At 41.4% G+C, this 12,881-nt stretch overlaps 1 protein-coding gene across 1 annotated transcript in view; it reads right to left on the bottom strand.

Moving 5' to 3' along the window:
• The window catches only part of LOC119797916 (inactive N-acetylated-alpha-linked acidic dipeptidase-like protein 2), an 89,116-nt gene extending 81,306 nt beyond the window's left edge, over nucleotides 1-7,810 (bottom strand). Inside the window, exons 1-3 of the mRNA XM_038307180.1 lie at nucleotides 7,638-7,810; nucleotides 5,688-5,865; nucleotides 4,862-5,023 (exon numbers count right to left, since the gene is read on the bottom strand). Coding sequence (XP_038163108.1) covers nucleotides 4,862-5,023; nucleotides 5,688-5,865; nucleotides 7,638-7,806 — 509 coding nt within the window. The 5' untranslated portion in view covers nucleotides 7,807-7,810. The remainder of the gene's footprint in view (nucleotides 1-4,861; nucleotides 5,024-5,687; nucleotides 5,866-7,637) is intronic.
• Nucleotides 7,811-12,881: the final 5,071 nt, after the last annotated feature.

Here is a 12,881-nt window from a genome sequence, read left to right as displayed (position 1 = left end):
CATCTGAAACTTCTACACTTCTTCCACTGGAACTCCAAAGAAATCAACACATCTGTAATCCCTAGTTTGCCAGACTCAAACTAGGGATTACAGACCTTCAGAAAGCAGAGAAGCAGGATTTGAAGCTGAATCCAGGCTGCTTCTGTCCCAGATTTTACACACAGATTGTTCTTTGCTAAGAACCCATCTGTCGATGCAAATGTAATAATTTTTGGGCATTAGATTATCCAAACAAGATTTGATTGTTAAATTTCTCATGATTAGTCAGGCTCCTTAAATAAGCTCTAGTCTCATTATTTCTTTATTTTGACTTAGTATCTGGAGTCTTCAGAAAACCTTTTATGTCACTTTATTAACTTGACTGTTTCTGACTAACATTTGCAGTATTATGACACTAGATTTGCTAAAACATGGAAAAGGCTGAGGAAACGTTTTGTGTAGAACAGGCCTCTGAGGTGGTTAATAGATTTTAAAATAATTCTGGGAAGAAACTCGGATCAACATCCGTGTCTGACTTCAAAAACATTTACACCTTTTAAAATGCCTTTCCAGAAAGTTTAAAATCGGTGTCGCCACAAAGGTTGGGCCGCCATCATGGTCAATAAGGGTGTGATAAGGCGGACATTTTGCAAGGTAGTCAGCATCCCTCATGGCAACAAAAAGAGCCAGAACGACGACAGAATCAATTTGGTCTGAAGAAATGACAAATAAAAAGAGCATGCAGTCTTCCCAGTGTTTGGAACATTATTTTAAAAAAAGAATCAAGTTAAAGTTATGTTTCCAAAAAAGTCACTGAGGTAATAACTCAGTTATTGTAGAATTAAAACAACTAGACAGGCTCTGTTCTTGAAACTCCTCTAGAACCTCTGGAGATTATTTCACAAAGGAGGAGTCTTTATAAAGTGAAGAACATTATGGATAAGAGTCACCATCTGCTTCAGAAGATTTTTAAACAAAAACAGAGAATCTTCAGTCAGAGGCCTCTAGATATCTGGTGCAAGACAGACCTCTACAGAAATCCTTCCTGCCTGCAGCATCAACACCTACAACAACAATGGCTACGTTTACATGGACACAACTAATCGGATTGAAGGCCTGATCAGATCAAAAATGTTTCATGTAAACATGTCAGACTGAAGATTCTAATCCGATTCGGTCCGATCGGATCTAAATTTAATTCCGAATGAGAGAGGTGGTTTTTGCCGATCGCCATTCCGATTGGCGTCCATGTAAACACCCATTCGGATCTTAAGAGTAAAATAATCTTCACTGCGCATGTGTGCGACGTCAGCGTGACGTTTTTCTGCCTTGTCAACAACAGGAAACCACCGGTCGCTCTCGCTCTCGCTGTGAACAACATGGCGGGAGGAGTCTAGGAACGCCGACTTATACACTCAAGTTCATTTAAAGCTGCAGGAAGCAGGAATTTATCCTCCTCCTCTTCCTCTTTTCTCTCTCCACAGCCCACTCGCTCTCCCACGCCGGTTCAATCGCTCATTCTCTACATTTTCTCTCGTACATTTCGCTGCCAAGCGCTTTTTTCCTCCTCTCTCCTTTTTTCTTTCCGCTCGCTCCGAGCGCATCGTTTGTCAGGCCTCCCAAAAACCAGACGCAGACAGAACTGCCAAGTTTGGCAGGAAGTTCTGCGCATGCTTAAAAGATTTAATCTGATCCAACGCTTGGTACATGTATACACACGTCATGATCGGATCATTTCATTTAGTGTCCATGTAAACGGAGATTTTGAATTTCCGATCAACCAAGGTTTGGATCGGATCGGGGAAATTTTGCGCATGTAAACGTAGCTAATGACGAGTTGCTGCAACGTTTAATTTCCCTTAGCGGTTAATGAAGTACTTTTGGATTGAATTTAAAAGGTTCTGCTGGGAACAGAAATTTAAAGTCGCCTCCTCTGAACCAAGCTGCAGTTTTCATGTGAAGAAAAGATGGAAACTTAGAGATTGTCTTTTGTATTTTAAAGTGAATGTTGCCTGAATGGACCAAGTCAGTGGAGATATGGCAGAAGAACATTGTGGCTTAAAGGGTTAAATGTTTTCCCAATTAAATGACGGTGCCTTGCCGTCTTAGTATACATTATTATTCTGCATTTTACACCGAATGTTGCTTCATTTGTTAATGAATTTAAGCATTTTTGGGATTTAGCATTATCAGACCATATACCAATGTACTTTGCAGACAACTACTTGGTGTTTATTGCTTTATTCTAACATGAAAATTGGATCTAGCATTTTTGGTTAAGGCATATTAGCTGAATAGGCCCCTTTAAAGCTGCAGTCATTGTAAAAAGGTAAAGGAATCCCCACTTAAGCTAAAGGTTGAAGTATTTTTGTCAATCCCAGAGCGTAGGCGTCCTTCAAGACGCTATATTCACAGCATATAATATGTCAATCTGCTCCAAAATGTCCCTTTACAAGGCGATGAAAAATGGACAAATGTGCAATATAATTATAATGTATTTCTTCAACTTTTTGGTCTGACAAAGCTTTCATATTATGTTACAATACCATAAGTTATAGTTAAACATCAGGTCTAGCTGTCAGGAACAGATGAACCACCAACGTGTAGCTTTATGTGGATTTTAAGGACGACAAGGAGACGTTTTCTGACGGCTTTGAATATAAATATGAGAAAAATAGATACATCTGTGCAAACCTAAGACATTACAATCCAATAATTGTATTGGTTAAAAATAAAAAAGCAAGGTATCCACGGAAACGCATATATGCATACTTTAAATGATCATTAGTGTTGAATACATATTAAAACCTTGTTATTCTTTAATCCTATTAAAATACAATCTTAGTCCTCCAATAAATTGGATCCCTCAGGTCCATCGGTATAACCAGTTATCCATTAGCATTACAGTATTCTCTGCATTAGGGGAGGGGTGGCCTAGAGGTTAGGGCATTGCACTTGGATCCCAGAGGAGTTCGACCCCCACTCCCACAGAATGCCACTCTGGGTCCCTGAGCAAGACCCTTAACCCCACACTGCTCCCCGAATGCCGCACAATTGCAGCCCACTGCTCCCCAAGGTGAGGGGTTAAATACAGAGAGGGAATTTTGTTGCTTTGTAATGAAGATAAAGTTGAATTCTGTTCTATTCAATTTAATGATAATAAAATATTCTGAAAGATTAAGCCAGGCTTAAACTGGGCATACAGCTACAGCTTACACTGTATAACAAAACCGCAGGGTTTAAAAGTTCTCAGCTCACGATGCTTGTTCCCACACTGTGACGCTCTGATGCGATCTACCTGCTCACACTCTACGTCTAAAAACCAAGTGGGACTCAGCCCCGCAGTGAGATGGCGCTACTGGGACTCGTCTATCTGGAAGCCAAACCAGTAGCAGAGGAACATGAAGCTCACTAGAGTGAAACGCGCTGCCTTGGATATTTGGGCAATTTAGTGCTGAAAGCCCTAAAAAGAAAAGGAGACGACGTATTTGGACAAAGACATGGCTGAGCTAACGTGGCTACTACGGTCTGTCAGTTTGACAGAAAGAACTCCATTTCACTCACTGCCCCCCCACCATGATGCTGGGTTTATATCTGATATGAAGAAGAAGAATCCTTTTTTGCCCACTGAGTGATTTGCCCACCTCCACCTTACGACGGCCGACTGAATTTCAAACATGTTTGATTTTCTCCCGACCTACGATTCCTGATGGGGGGGTGGTCGTTAGAGGCTGATCTAACCTCGTTACCCCCTGTACACTACACCACGCACCATCATGCTGGAAGTCGGCCAGATCGAAAAATTCTCTCACAACTGGAGAATCGGCCTTAAAAGGGCAAGAAAAAAAAAATCTTACAGTGTACGCCCGGCTTTAGCTAACACCCCATCTAGCTCTAAAAGCCTTTTTTTTTCTGTCAAACTGTATTTCTCAAACTACTGTTGCCGCATCACTCCGTTTGCCTTTTCTGGTTTAGTTTTAGGTTTTCATCTGGTTAAAAGTTATGTGCTAAACAAAACTTTTTGTTAAACCAAACTAATTTGGCAGCGTTTTTAACCAATCTATATTTGTAAAAGGGCTAACCAATACAAACTGGTCACACTGGTCACCAAAATACTGGTTAAGTAGCATAGCAACTTTCAATAGCAGGTCTTGAACCAACAACCATTGGAAAAGAAGGCAATGAATTCCAGCTGATCTTTTTAAATTAGTAGCTTTTCCCCAGGAAGCAATACTAAATACTAATAATACAACTGAAACCAGTGGCTAGCTCAGATTGGATCATTAGATTGTTTAATCTAACTAAAATAGCTTTAACCAACTAGATTGGTTGGAAAAGCAACCAATCTATTCTTAGAATCTATCCAACTGACAGCAGCTCTCCTCCACATCTTGACTGAACACTGAGGCTCTTTAAACGTCTGTCGAAGTTGGCGGGCGATCTGAACCACTTCCTGAAGACGTCACTCGGCAGGAGCGAGTCTCCGGACATAATCGATTTTGGCCCCTCCCCTAAATGAAGCAAGCCTCGATACGCGATTCACTGAAACAACCCCCCCATTACTCCACACACACCTCCAAGCCTTTGCTCGTCTCATAACATCACCATTGTGCCCTGAGATCTACCATTGAGGTTCTACTTTTTCCTAATTGGGGGGGGGGGGGGGGGGGGTTGTAACCTCCATCACATTTGTCAATCAGCTAAAATAGACAAAGAACAGATGGAACATTGCATTTTGAATAAGAAAAGCTTGATATGGAAGTGTTCATTCATTCAGCGCCACACCTGGTCCCTGATTGGTTATCGCATCTCAAAAATACACAAATGAAAACTTTTCCACTTCTGTAAGTTTTGTATCCTTCGCTGGTTTGGCCAAACTTACTTTTGGAGAGCATTTATCTTCTCAGCTTTGATTCCTCGCAGCAGCTCTTCAAGCAGGTCAGGGCTTTCAGGTAAAGGAGTAGATGCAGGTTTTGAAGGTGTGTGGGTGAACCAGCCGACCAAGATACCAACGAGAAATATTCCCAAACCAGAAAGAAAGTATCTGTGCAGAAAAACAGGGAGGCGTCTCAGTACAAACCAGCAGAAAGGGGCAGAGAGTTGTGTCACGTTAGATAACATTATGTGAGCAACAACAGGACTGAAAAGGTGGATCAGAGTACAATGAAAATAAAGGGAATTTAATGAATTTATTATCTGAATTTGTGGAATGTATTATAGTAGATCTATGTTGCAGGTGGAAAACAGAGCATTATACATTCACTGTTGCAGGTGATATAACATTAACATTTCCTGTTATCTGGGTTGAGGATAAATTATATGAGAATTATTCATGCGTTTTACTGTTGCATTGCCCCCATAAAATGTCATCCTTAATAGAGAAATGAATAAAAAATGTGTTTGATCAGTCTGAGGAGAGCCGCTTTCCCTTTGACAATCCAAAAGGTTCCGTTGTCATTTTGCTGGAAATGTTTTCCGTCACACTGAAGAACCACAAAGACACGCAGACTAGATCACCGTAGCTCCTGTACTTCTATGAGGAACTGACATATTTCCCAGCCTAAAATGATTTTAAATATGTTGTTAACATTATATTTTTATCTTATTAAAATGGAGAAGTGTGTCAGCCTGATATGACATGGTAAATAAAACATCTTAATGGTTGTTTTATTACAGATAGTCTGGTGTCAGAGTGGACCTTTGACTACCTGAGTATGAAACCGTGAAGTCTCCTTTGCCCTTTGTGGCCGGCGGACCTGGTGAAGTGAGAGATGTAGTTGGGATCTTCTTGGAGTCGTTCGAATCGTCCATGAGGTGAAACTGAGACTGAGTTCGGAATCGGTTCCAGGGACTCCGGGTCAGGATCCGGACCAGGATCTGAGCAACCTGGAAGTCATTTATTACAAAATGTGTTTATTATATTAACATGCTGCTGCAGAAACCAAGAAAAAAGAATAAAATGAAACAAATCAGCAAGTTTACAAATCAGGGATGAAATCTAAGGGAAAAACAACAGTGTAGTGGAATAAAAAGGTGGTATATCTGGTTTTATACATCTTTTTTTTAACCTGAAAGATGTATTTAGGCCAATGATTGGGTCCATCAATGAAAATGAAAACTACCAGTGCTGGGAGCAGGTACCTTCTATTGATAAAGGACTTAAATTATTTGCAATTTAACACAAACTAACTGAGAGTAAAGTTAAATGCTTAGAGACAGATTCTGCAGAATCTATTAGTTCAATCTCTAACGTTCTGCTCTCTCTGCTTTTTCTCATAGTAGCTTCATCTGGTCTGTTCCTGTTTGGCTGTGACTCCATCCTGGAGAGAAATATCAGCTGTGCTGCTTCCATCAACACCTTTGTTTCTAGATGTTGGAGCTTGGCCTGTTTTCCAGTGTAGTCCTGTTTCTCTGACTGTGACTAACTGGATGTGCTCTCTCATCCTCTGACATGGGAGCTGGCTCGGAGCTCGTCTGCCTGGCTGTGTGTTTCCTGGACGGGGCCGCCTGTGGAGCTGGTTGACAGTTGCCTTTTGTATCTATGCTTCTTTTTCTATGTCTGCTTCTGTCTCCTTGAACCCCAGTGGGCCTCAGCAGATGGCCGCTCACACTGAGCCTGGTTCTGCTGGAGGTTTCTTCCTGTTCAAAGGGAGTTTTTCCTCTCCACTGTCGCTACAAGCATGCTTAGTGTGAGGGATTGCTGAAGAGTCAATGAGTCGATGCAATCAGCTGGTTTTCCTTAGATAGAAAACTTTGAATCAATCTGACTGGATGATCTGGTGAACTGGAAAGTGCCTTGAGATGACATGTGTTGTGAATTTGGCGCTATATAAATAAACTGAATTGAATAGAATTTATTTTATCATTTTTTATACACAAGAGTAAACAAAACAGAAAGAGGAGCTCTTTAAGCAATAATTGTTTTTAAAGTGCAGCCTTGAAACCAGTAATGTAAATGCATTCTCTTTACAGTTTTCAGGGCAGAGATGAAGCTAAGATAGAGGCCTATGTGATGCTGATTGGCTGACAGGACCTAATGTGGGCGGGGCTGAACATACAATGACTGCTCACACACCCTAACCCTCGCCAAAGGGAGAGATATGAGCCGATGGTGGATCTGCAGATTCAGAGGCTGTGAGCTCCAACCAGCCGCCCTAAGCCCTAAATCACTATATAGAGCAGAGACTTTATAGTGAACTCATTAACTGACCGTTCAGACAGATGATCACTGCTTTTCGCTTCCAGTTGGTTCTTAAGATAGATTTACAGAAAAGAGTTTTCAACAAAACAAAGGCATGTGGCAGATATTTGTGCTCGGTTCTGGACTGATAACATCTAACCAAATGAGATTAGCAATTTAAAAATAATGAACCTTCATCAATGGATGATAAATAGTGCATGAGGTTTAGGTCTATGCTATTATGCATGTAAAGAGAAAAAAGAGCAGAGAAAATAACTCTGATTTTTCTCTTATGATTATTTAATGGTTCACAATCATGAGAATCCACACTGAGTTCTCATTAGTGCATTAAAATGTTTTATAAAGTAGTTTCACAACAACTTAACAAGATTAGTATCAGTAAAGCCAAACTACCAGACAAACCATTCATGTTGTAAAGGGTTATATAAACCTCATAAGAACAAAAGCTGTGACCAACCTGATCTCTGACAGTCGCTGTGCTGCGTCTGCGTGCAGTCACCGCTTGCTCCTGCTTCCTGTAGCTCCTCCTTGTCCAGGTCCCAGTCAAGTTCCAAGGATCCAGAGCGGTGCAGAACTTCTCCATCCAGTGGCCCAGTCTGGGTGTCACACACTTTACTATAAGCCATGAAGTCACCTACAATACATAGACACAAAAAGAGACTTTTTTGTTATTTTCTTTTGTAAAGGTGTCGTTTCTAAAAACCTGTCTGCTGCAGAAAGAATAAAGTTCTGATGAAGTAAAGCTCTTTGAGGAAAAGCTACATCACCACACCGCAGCTCTTATGCTTCACTTCCCCATCTAGTTCAAACCGGGCCGTGGCGGTTCGAGAAAATATTCCAATTCCATTCAGTCTATTTCTATAGCTCCAATTCACATCATGTCATCTCAGGTCACTTTCCAGCTCACCAGATCATCCAGTCAGATTGATTCAAAGTTTTCTATCTAAGGAAAACCAGCTGATTGCATCGACTCATTGACTCTTCAGCAATCCCTCACACTAAGCATGCTTGTAGCGACAGTGGAGAGGAAAAACTCCCTTTGAACAGGAAGAAACCTCCAGCAGAACCAGGCTCAGTGTGAGCGGCCATCTGCTGAGGCCCACTGGGGTTCAAGGAGACAGAAGCAGACATAGAAAAAGAAGCATAGATACTAGAGACTGACATTTTTTCAGGAATCCCATGGGTCTCGGGATTCCCGTGGGATGAGAGTCAGTATTAGTAACGATCTCATGATTGGGACGGTACAGGATTAAACATAAATGGGAGCAGACGGGAGCAGGAGCAAACCAATAGTAACAAAAAAAAAAAAAAAACTAGGATCAATGCCAAAAAATAAAATGAAATAGAAAGAAAAAAAATCCAGTACTGGCGCCGCAATTTGTTGTTTTATTAGATAAGTAGTTGATTTTTCTCTTTAATTACATAGATGACTCCTAGATAGCTGCAGAGCCAGATAAACTCCATCCGATTAAATATTACAACTATTTCTATAATAATTCTCTTTCATTGAGGCATATCTTTTTGAATATTAAATTGCTGTATTTTGTTGTCAGTTTTCGGTTGATTTACTCAATTTTACATATTAAAGTAGGACATTCTACATGAAGGTGTCACTGCTGCCACCCTCAGGTTTAGAGGAGAACTGCTTGTTCTGGAGGAGATGAATTACGTCCACATGGCAACAACAATCTGCTGGTGAGGGTGATTTATTTTCCCCCCCCCCCCCCCCCCCCCCGGCCCTCCCTCTAGTGGAAGCAGTCATTTATTCCTCTAAGGACCGGGGGGTGAAGCTCCTGCTCCTCCAACCAATGAGTCAGTTTCACTCAGCAGAATCTGCTTCATCTAAACTTGTTTAAAGAAGCTAAAAACCATAAATCACAGAAAAGGTCACCGAAGCCCAAATGGTAGAAAAATCCAAGAGCTGACCAGAATAATTTCCCAGGGTGAGAAACTTTTAGATTTACAGCAAATCTAAAAGACAACATGTCCTACAAGCATCTGGACTTTCTTTTTTTAGTGGAGAGGAGGCCTACTGGTTAGAGCTTGGAATCCGGAGGTTCTCAGTTCAAGCCCGGCTCCAACTGACTGCTGCTCTGGGTCTCTGAGCAAGACCCTTAACCCCTCACTGCTCTCTGGGCGCCGCACAATGGCAGCCCACTGCTCCCCATGGAGAGGGGCTAAATGCAGAGAGGGAAATTCTCCAGTTTGAGATCAATAAAGTTCAGTTATTACTATTATTATTAACCGATCCATCAAAATCAGTCCCTCTGAGGTTAGGGTGTCTCAGCTGAACTAAACTGGCTGGTAACAAACCTCTGCTCATCTCAGCAGCTCCTAAGAATCATAAAAAATAAAAAACAACAACCCAAGCACAAGCTGGTAAAAAGACAAGATTGCTAAACTATTTGCTCATCTATTTTCAGAGTCAGATGAAATTGATCGACATCCTCTCCTTAATCCACAGGCTTTGTTATGATGTCAGCCCATCGCTGCAACTGCAGAAGCTCCAACGAAGAGGCCCAGCCTAACTTCTTAAGAACAAACATCCAATATAAAACCCTGTAATCCCTCCTGCACCCAACACCATGTAGTCAGGCAGGTTTTATTCTCCTGGCAACTGTCAGACTCAGACTTGTCCATAAAATTGCCAGACGGAGACGTGTGATTCATAGCTCCTGGGAACGTAGAATAACATTGGAAATATCCCATATTGCGCCACATTGGGGAAATCCAGGTGTATCAGTGGCTCTGCTCTGTGGTGGATTTGCAGAATGCTTTACAGCCCTGCATTCAATGCCTTCACATTGAGCTTGATTATGTAAGGCTAGCAAGCAGCTCCTGCATGCTCTGTTGACTATGTAGAAGGTTGGCAACCTTTGCACGCCTTGCCTTTCAGCCTCTGCCTTACCTCTCCCGGTGGTTTTCCTTGGCCTTGCTGCTGTCATTGCAAAAAAGCATTGTTAAAGCTCTGCATGACCGACAAGCACCAGGAATATTTATGCATCTGTCCTGGCCTGAGCCGTATATAGTCTTATAGCAAATGTCATGGTATGTCTTTAAGTTTAATTTTGCTTTTTATGTCGTCTGTCAGAAGGTGCATTATGATTAGGCAGCTAAATTTACCATGCATGAAGCACACAGAGAGAAAAGGGTCTGTTATTTGAACTTTGAGGGAATTGCTCGGTCAATTTCACTCAAGCAGATATAATTAAACAATCTTTTTTTTTTATAAACAATGCATTTTAAGGATTTCATTTTATTTGATGTTTTTTTTTTTTTTTTTACATATTAGCTGGTAACAACCTCTGATTGCATGCAAAGATTAGCCCTCTCTTCTGGCATTCAATAATGTTTTAGAATTTGCAAATGAAGTCCCTCTTATATATTTACAAAAACATGGAGGTGTACTGCGCACCAGCACGGGGGGGGGGGGGGGGGGGGGGGTGGGGGGGGCACAAAGAAGCCATCTACTGCGGCTAAGACAGTTATCAATAAAGAAAAGTCTAATATCCATTTTAAAAAGAGATACAAAAATATGCGATTACAACAGGGACATAAGAATTAACTCTTTGTATAAAACCTTATTTTTATCATGATTAAATGGCTTTGATTGAACATGTAATGTGACTATTATTCCAGAGGTTGGCTTTTTATTTACATCATGATTTCTCAGATATCCAAATGTTACATTTCTACCAATATGTCAGGAGGCGGAGGAGAAAAATGGTCGGTAGATCGAATAGAGGAAGGAGAGGATGCAGAAAATAAGAGACGAAGCAAACAAGGAAACAGGAAGTCAGAGGAGACAAGGGAAGGAGTTAAGAGATGAAAGACAAGGTGAAACGCAGAGGGAAGAGGTCTGGGAGTTCCTTGGCATCAATCTTCAATGCTCCACCACACTTTCATTACTTCTAGCTCAATGCAGATGAAGGCTCCTCTCACTAAAATGGAACAAAAGTTCATTTGAGAAGTGACCCTCTGTTAGAAGCCCCACCGAGTGCAGACAGCCTCACCGGCCTCCTACTGCAGCTGGGGACACCAACCCTGTTAATACATTTTTATCATTGCTGTCTGCACGCATGGTTTGGCTTTGCAAGGATTCACGGTTTTCTAGTTCTATAATAAAAAAACAGATTATTCCCTTTGTAAGAAAGGAACAATTTTAACGGTAATAAATTACTTTACATCTATTTTCAAATATCCGTTACTGTAAGAATTTACATAGCTGAATAGTGGTTATTTATATTGTTAAAACACTTTACAGTACAGTATTATTATTATTTTTTTTACTCTTCATTATTATGTTATTCTTATTTTTAATGTCCACATTGTGTGACCGTTTTTTTTTATAATATTTTTGCTGTAAACACCAGAATTTCCCCATTTTGGGACAAAAAAAGGGTTTTCTATTCTAAATACAATCGTATAAATGAATGAGAAAAATAATACTTCAATAAATATATTGACACATTAGAAGACGAGCTTTTAGGGTTTGCTTTCCAAAGCAATCTTCCCTCACAGCCTACTTCCTTCCAAGTCAAAGTGCAATCAACCCAAGATGCTGGTTAGACAGCCAAACACGGCATTTAGCATGATGGAGGCAGACAGACATCGAATGAACGCAGGGGAATGTTTTCCTCAAGCATTTAAATCGACAACAACTTCAGCTGCTTTAGTTAAAGGATATGAAACACGCTGTCAATCAAAGCTCTTCTCCTTCCTGCAGCCCCGAGGCAGCAGCAGGAGAAAGGAAACCATCTATTAATATAACGAAGACTAATACATTCCACTTGAAAATAACCTAATAGAGGCTGTCCTCTTTTAGATTTCCTACAGTGGCAGAAATGAGAAAACATACTTCAAATAATTAAAGGTGCAGAAATGACAAAAAGTAACGCAAACATAAAAAACTAGGCATGCAAATTCAAGAATTCGACTGAGACACTAAAGGCTGGTTTATGCTCAGAAAGCCGGTCGTCTGCGTGTCGCAGTGAATGCAGATATGCCCCGCCCCCTTCCGCAGACCCTCTGCTGCACCCTTCCAAAACTGTAGATGGCCGCAGACAGGAGGCCTCCGATTGGTCAGATCTACATCCACTCTACTCTATGCGTATTTCCTCTTTGGTTCCTTACCGGCTGGTTTTGTTTGTCTGACCGCCATTGTGGAAAACGACTGGTGAAGATGGAGCAGCTAGCAGAGCGAGGTGCGCCAGAACGCTGGGACCCTTTTTCCTCCTGGATCCCCGCCCTTTTTGGCCCTCATGTATCTCTGTTGTCGCACAGACTTGCCCCCCCTTCCTCACCGCCTCGGCCGTATCTAGACCCACAGCTAGTTCCTGATTGGCCCTCGGGCGTTGTGGCGTGGAATAACAGCGCAGACCACGCTTCAGTATTGGGCATGAATCAAAAATATATGTGACAAACTGCTGCGGAAGGATAACCAGGCCTGCAATAAGTAAAAAGGAATAAACCTCCAGATAACAGAAGTTCTCCAGACCATTATGGGAAACGATCATGTGCTCAGACTAGAGGGGGTTAAGGGTCTTGCTCACGGACCCAGAGGGGAGGCTGTGGGAGTGGGGTTTGAACTCAGAACCTTAGGATTCAAAGCTCTATGCCTTAAAGGAATAGTACACCCAAAACATGATTAGCCTTCATTTTCTACTCACCCCCATGCTGAACAACACTCTGGAGTACTTTT

The sequence above is a fragment of the Cyprinodon tularosa genome, unplaced genomic scaffold, assembly GCF_016077235.1.
Source record: "Cyprinodon tularosa strain WSP-4 unplaced genomic scaffold, ASM1607723v1 ctg601, whole genome shotgun sequence".
Lineage (NCBI taxonomy): Eukaryota > Metazoa > Chordata > Actinopteri > Cyprinodontiformes > Cyprinodontidae > Cyprinodon > Cyprinodon tularosa.
The sequence above is the reverse complement of the archived record's forward strand: the minus strand, read 5'-3'. Positions and strand labels throughout refer to the sequence as shown.